This window comes from Silene latifolia, chromosome 5 (assembly GCF_048544455.1).
Source record: "Silene latifolia isolate original U9 population chromosome 5, ASM4854445v1, whole genome shotgun sequence".
NCBI lineage: Eukaryota > Viridiplantae > Streptophyta > Magnoliopsida > Caryophyllales > Caryophyllaceae > Silene > Silene latifolia.
The window spans coordinates 17,023,824-17,029,823 of record NC_133530.1 but is presented as its reverse complement, the minus strand read 5'-3'; the positions used below and the strand labels follow the sequence as shown (position 1 = coordinate 17,029,823).

At 36.1% G+C, this 6,000-nt stretch overlaps 1 protein-coding gene and 1 long non-coding RNA gene across 2 annotated transcripts; one reads left to right on the top strand and one right to left on the bottom strand.

Moving 5' to 3' along the window:
- Positions 1-313: 313 nt before the first annotated feature.
- Positions 314-3,766, top strand: LOC141656891 (putative wall-associated receptor kinase-like 16). The gene is made up of 3 exons (XM_074463980.1): positions 314-1,380; positions 2,045-2,215; positions 2,313-3,766. Exons 1-3 carry the CDS (start codon positions 498-500, stop codon positions 3,494-3,496), a joined length of 2,238 nt encoding a protein of 745 aa, XP_074320081.1. The 5' UTR covers positions 314-497; the 3' UTR covers positions 3,497-3,766.
- Positions 1,952-5,134, bottom strand: LOC141656895 (uncharacterized). The gene is made up of 3 exons (XR_012548612.1): positions 4,964-5,134; positions 4,362-4,424; positions 1,952-2,209 (listed from the first exon to the last, which is right to left on the bottom strand). It is a non-coding gene; the product is annotated as an uncharacterized LOC141656895 (long non-coding RNA).
- Positions 5,135-6,000: the final 866 nt, after the last annotated feature.

The window sequence follows — 6,000 nt, the reverse complement described above, 5'->3', positions numbered from 1 at the left end:
AACCTTATCGACAATTAATTACCCAAAAAAATTATCAACAATTTAACCACTGTTAAGGAAATCAATTGGTCTCCCTTGTGACGGGTTACCATTTGTGACGGATATTTTGTGAGATAAAATGGTAACTAAATGGGTTAGTGGAGAAAGAGGACCACATGAATAGTGTTGCAGAGAGAGAAAAAGTGGGTACATTGTGAGGTAAAATGGTATCCGTCTTCAGCTTGTGACGGATATGTCATGTCTTCAATGAGAATTTGTGTAAGGAAATTAGGTACTTGGGTCCATCCCTCCAAGTTCCACTACATATTCAAGGACAATAATGCTGGAAAGATACTGTCAAACAAGACTTAGACGTCAACTATTTCTTGGACTACCGTTTGCATCTTGCTCTATCCTCCAAAAATAGCCAGTACTTAAGCAGGCTAAGTACCCAAAATTAATAAATCACTTATTCACTTACAAGTTACAACCAACCAACCGACCTAAAACTTACCGGAATGGGATACCTAAACCTTATCCTAACAATTCTCATTACTATGGTATCAACACAATTGATCACGGGAGATGAAGCGTTATCCTCACTTGTTATCGCACCACATTGTTCCTCAATGTGCGGAAACATTACCATTCCATACCCATTTGGCATAGAAGAGGGTTGTTACTATGTTGATAATTATATGGGATTGAAATGTGATCGCAGTGGTAATCCTCCCCAACTAATTCTAGGCAAAAATATACTAGTTTCGAACATTGACTTGACAGAGGGGGAAATACGGGTCAATCAGAATATGTCATTCAATTGTTATAGCCAAGGTGAGTCCCAAGGGGAGCACTCTCCAGGGGTAAACCTGGTAGCATTTACCATATCTAGCACCAAAAATAAACTAGTTGCAACAGGGTGTGACACCTATGCCTGGTTTACTGGGTTTCGACATGGCATGCAATACGAGACAGGGTGCATGACAAAATGCGACAGCTTAAACAGTGTAGCTGACAATAACTGTAATGGGGTTGGTTGTTGTGAGGCTTCGATACCCGATGGTATAAGCAACATAACCACCAAAGTTTCAAGTTTTAGTAACCATACATCTGTTGCTTTTAACCCGTGTAGTGTGGCATTTCCTGTGGCTAACGATTCGTTCACGTTTTTGAGAAAGAATTTGACTCAGGGACTAGGGTTTTATTCAGATTTCCCTTTACTTCCTGTCATATTCAATTGGGGAATTGGAAGACAGAGATGTTCGGAAGCTCAAGAACAGGGATCTTGCTTGTGTAAGAACAACACTATTTGCTCTGATTTAGAGCCTGACCAAGTCGGGTATCGGTGCAAGTGCAAGGATGGGTTTACAGGGAATCCTTACCTTCCTCAAGGCTGCCAAGGTAACAATTTCATGGCTTTACCGTCTAATTTGCTGTGATTTGAATACCTTCTGCATGACTGTATTGATCATTTTCAATTTAATTTCTTTTGTAACTTATAGTATAGTACTCCAAAGTTTCTAACCAGGTTGTTTAAAACAACTAATACTAACTAATGACTGATCCATAAACCTTATTTGACTTGGTCAAAGTTAGAAAGCCTTGATTATTAACATGCTTAGAATTATAAAATACATCATATGATACTAAAATGCTCACATTCCTTAAATGTCTCAAAATGTTTTGTCTGTCCATAAAATAATTCACAGATGCCTCAAAATGGTTACTGATGAACATGGTTATTGATGAATTCTATAGAGAAACAACATTACATATATGACTGAAAATCTCGGGTCTAGGTCGAGATAACTGGATTTTGTTAGAAACTCCTGTAAAAATTATTCCTAATCACCAGTCATAAAAATCTGACTTTGGCCAGATTCCATAATCCCAATGGTAAATAATAGCATGACTTTGGCCCTATTATAATTTTCTATATCATTCGTGGTATTTCATCCAATGCATTAAAATATTTGTTAAGAAGAAGTGATTTATACTCGTATTGTTTAAAATTTGTTGTGATGTCAAATAATAAGACCCTTTTTTTCTAATTAAATCTGTTCAGATATCGATGAATGTAAGGGAGCAAATGAATGTGAGAAAACAAAATATTGTACTAACACTAATGGAAGCTACATTTGTGAATGCCCAAAGGGTTACCATGGAAACGGCACACGAACTGATCGCTGCGTCTCTTCTTCAAAGGCTTGGCTCACACCAGTAATCATCACTGCAGGTATAATAAAAGTAAAATTTAAAAACTACAGAGTACTTCACAAAACAAAACAAAAAAAGGGTAAAAAAAATTAAAACATTTAATGTTTGTCTTGAAGGTATTGGTGGAAGTATTATAATTTTGCTTGTGGTTGGCTTTCTCCTGCATTGGAGAAATGGGGAAAGGCGAATCAAAAACTTACGAGAAAGCTTCTTCCATCAAAATGGAGGTTTAATTTTACATCAAAAACTCTCTAGGATGGATACTCTGAAGATATTTACAGCACAAGATTTGGAAAATGCAACTGACAAATACAATGAAATAAACATAATCGGAAGAGGCGGTTATGGAATTGTTTATAAGGGAATTATAGAAAATAATCAACAAGTTGCAATCAAAAGGTCTCTTAAGGTGGATCCCGGACAAGTTGAGCAGTTCATTAATGAAATTCTGATACTTTCACAAATCAACAACAGAAATATAGTAAGGTTACTAGGTTGCTGTCTCGAGACAGAAGTACCGTTACTGGTTTATGAGTATATCAATAATGGCACATTATATGATCACTTAAACGATGAAGCAAAGGTGCCCCTTTTCACATGGAATATCCGTCTGGGGATAGCAACAGAAGTTGCTGAAGTGTTAGCATATCTACATACCACAATCACAACCCCCATCATCCATAGAGACATGAAGTCAATGAATATACTCTTAGATGAATGTTATACGGCTAAGGTTGCAGATTTTGGCGGTTCAAGATTGGTTCCTGTGGACCAAGGACAACTAGCCACAATGGTGCTAGGGACATTGGGCTATTTGGATCCGGAATATATGCAAACGAGTGAATTAACAGAAAAAAGTGATGTTTATAGCTTCGGAGTTGTGTTGGTGGAGTTATTAACTAGGAAAAAGGCTCTATCTTATCAAAGGCCTGAAATTGAGCGATGCCTTGCTATGCACTTCCTTCTCAAGATGAAAGAAGACCGATTGTTTGACATCATTGACAAAAACATCGCAAACAGCCAAGGAGACATTGAGCAAATAAAGAAAGTGGCTACTCTAGCTAAATGGTGTTTGTTCTTAAAAGGAGAAGACAGGCCAACCATGAAGGAAGTCGCGATGGAGCTAGAAGGAATCAAAAGAATGAACAAGCATCCTTGGCAAGATCTTAAGTCATCCTTAGATCAGGAAAATGATTGTGAGTATCTTCTTCTAGGAATCCCAAAAGACGATGGTGGTAACAGTGGTGGTAACTCTGGTAGGGACTCTAGTTTCATTTCCTCTCTAGGTGGTGGTAGGTAGTTATGTTGTTGGATTCAGTAATGGGTCAGTCAAAAAAATTATTTGCTATTTCTAGGAAAGGTTGCACGCGAAAAACTCTTCCCTGCTTGATAATTTGGGGGTAAGGTGATGTTTATGTGAAGTTATCGAGTTTAGTATGCTTAAGATGGTTGCCTTACTAGCAGCAAATTGTACAGAAGTTGGAACAAATGACTTAAGTAGGCAGCCTAGCCAATTCCTTTAAGGTTGTTTTCAGTATATGGACCAACACGCTTATTGGTTTTTTTCTAAGCCTAATGCGTATGAATATAAGTTATAACACTCTGAATTAGAATTAACATTTTTGCTACAATGCAGTAGTAGCTATACAGCACACTGCACACTAATAGACCACAGTTCATGGAACATCAGCGTATTAGTTGTTTAAAACCGAAAGACATACTCCATGTGTCTCATCTGGTTTTTTACGTTTTTATTCATTTGTACAGAGTAGATTAATCAAACGTAAAAAAAACAGTTGAGAAAGAGGAAGTATGAATGCCTCGGGTAGGCAAGATGAAAGCTCCACAGGTATCCAATTCGCAGTAGCAAAAAAGACAGCAATACGGCTAAATGTCATAGTTTCTCGAAAATTCTTTAATATTTAAAATCCGTGTTTTTTGAATTAAGCTACAAATAATCACATCTAATAACCAAAATCAAGGCAATTTTCAACCTAAAAATATACTGTCTCAGAGAAGTTAAGCCGAAAGCCCTATCTGCCATGAAAAACTAACAGCTACCAAAACATTATAGACAGTACTATGCAATATATTTGTCAACAACACAGAAGATCAACACTGAATCGAAATACTTGAAATCAGTTTAATAGAACAAATCAGCTTACAGTTGTGAACACTTAAAGCTTGAGAAATCAGCCGGCAATGAATCTATCGTCTAATCGAAGGAACTGCACAAATCGAAAAACAGTTTCCAGATTATCACCCCATTGATTATTTGGGACAACATAGAAAAGCAAAAACGTAAAATTAAGCAAAATTGAGCTCTAATTAAACGTATACTTCACAAATTACAGTTTTTCATAATCAGTACAGGAATTGTGCGTAACATCAGTACATGAAACTTTAACAGTGGAAGCTGTCCAGGTATTAGGGTTTAAGACGATGAAAACCGATACAGAACGATTTGCATGCGCAATAATTCTCGTATAAAACGGTTTTACAATCAATTTATTGTAAAATCGTCCATTAAAGACATGTATTGATGTATATCGACGCCAGAAATTATTATCGGAGATAATAAAAGTTGTTTTAAAGTATTTGAGTCAACTAACATATGTACGAATTTACGCGTAAAACCGTCTTATACAAGAATGTGTAATCAAGTAAGATTAAACACGAGAAGCACAACGATTAATCATTAATTATAAACTAAATTCAACTAATTTCAACCTTCAATTAAAAGCGAAGAAGAGGAATTGACGGTAACCTGATCATGTGTATAGCGTCCAAGCCAAGGGAATTGAAGTGGAAAGCACAAATGAGAAAAGAGAGAGCTTTGAATAAAACGTTAATGGAGGCAATTTGGTTGGCGCCTCGGTGCCATAAACGGATCTTCGGTGCACATTTTTCGGGGCGTCGGTAATTTGGTACTCGAATAGTCGAGTTATTTGTTTGGTTAAAGCTCGGCTCGAGTCTAATTTTGAGGCAACCTTGACAAACCAAGTGCGGATCTTGAGCTTAGCACGGCAGGCTGGATTGAAATCTCATATCGAGTCATGTTTATTTTTTAATGTGATTTTTAATAGGGTTATTTAATGGGAATACTCTAAACTATTGCACACCTTCTCAAAATACTCTAGACTTTGAATTAACTAGCAATACTACTAACTAATGCACTATATTTCACATAATAGAATAGGTGGAAGGGCTACCTGTTCCACCGGTTACCCTTACCAATTTTTCATTCTTTATTTTTGTAATTCTCTTTTAGCTTGATTTATTACCTTTTTTCCTTCCTTTTTCTTATCCTCCCTTTTACCCGGTTCATCCATTATCACTTGAAATTACTTTATCTTCTGCCTTTTATTTTCCTCTTCCCTCAAATTGAAGTAACTATTTGTTATTGTTATTATTTAAATCTGAAAAGTTTAAATTTGGATCAAGTTAGTTGAATTTTGATTGTAATTTTTATATAAAATTTTTAACTTTTTGTTAAATTAATCTTGTTTCTAAGATTTGTGTCCTCTTTTATATTGAATTTGTTGGGTGAATCAGAAGAAAATTTTATTACCCTTAATGTCAAGTTTCTCCTATTTCCTACAAAACCACTCAAATAATACTCAAATTCACTTCATACACGCGAAAACTCAAGTACCCACATGATGAAAATCGCTGGAAAACATGACATTGCCAGAGGAAGATGAGACCTTGAAAGATCAATTGAGTTTTGGGTAAAGACGAAAACAATGGGTGGGGATGAACTGAGGTTAGTGGCGATGATTTCAAGAAATTAGTCAACTTTGT

What these genes read in the sequence shown, in the direction of transcription:
- LOC141656891 (XM_074463980.1), top strand. Translation starts at nt 498, where the DNA reads ATGGGATACCTAAACCTTATCCTAACAATTCTCATTACTATGGTATCA. An exon ending in CCTTCCTCAAGGCTGCCAAG is followed by an intron (nt 1,381 to 2,044) that starts GTAACAATTTCA and finishes AAATCTGTTCAG; the next exon opens with ATATCGATGAATGTAAGGGA. An exon ending in ACCAGTAATCATCACTGCAG is followed by an intron (nt 2,216 to 2,312) that starts GTATAATAAAAG and finishes TTTGTCTTGAAG; the next exon opens with GTATTGGTGGAAGTATTATA.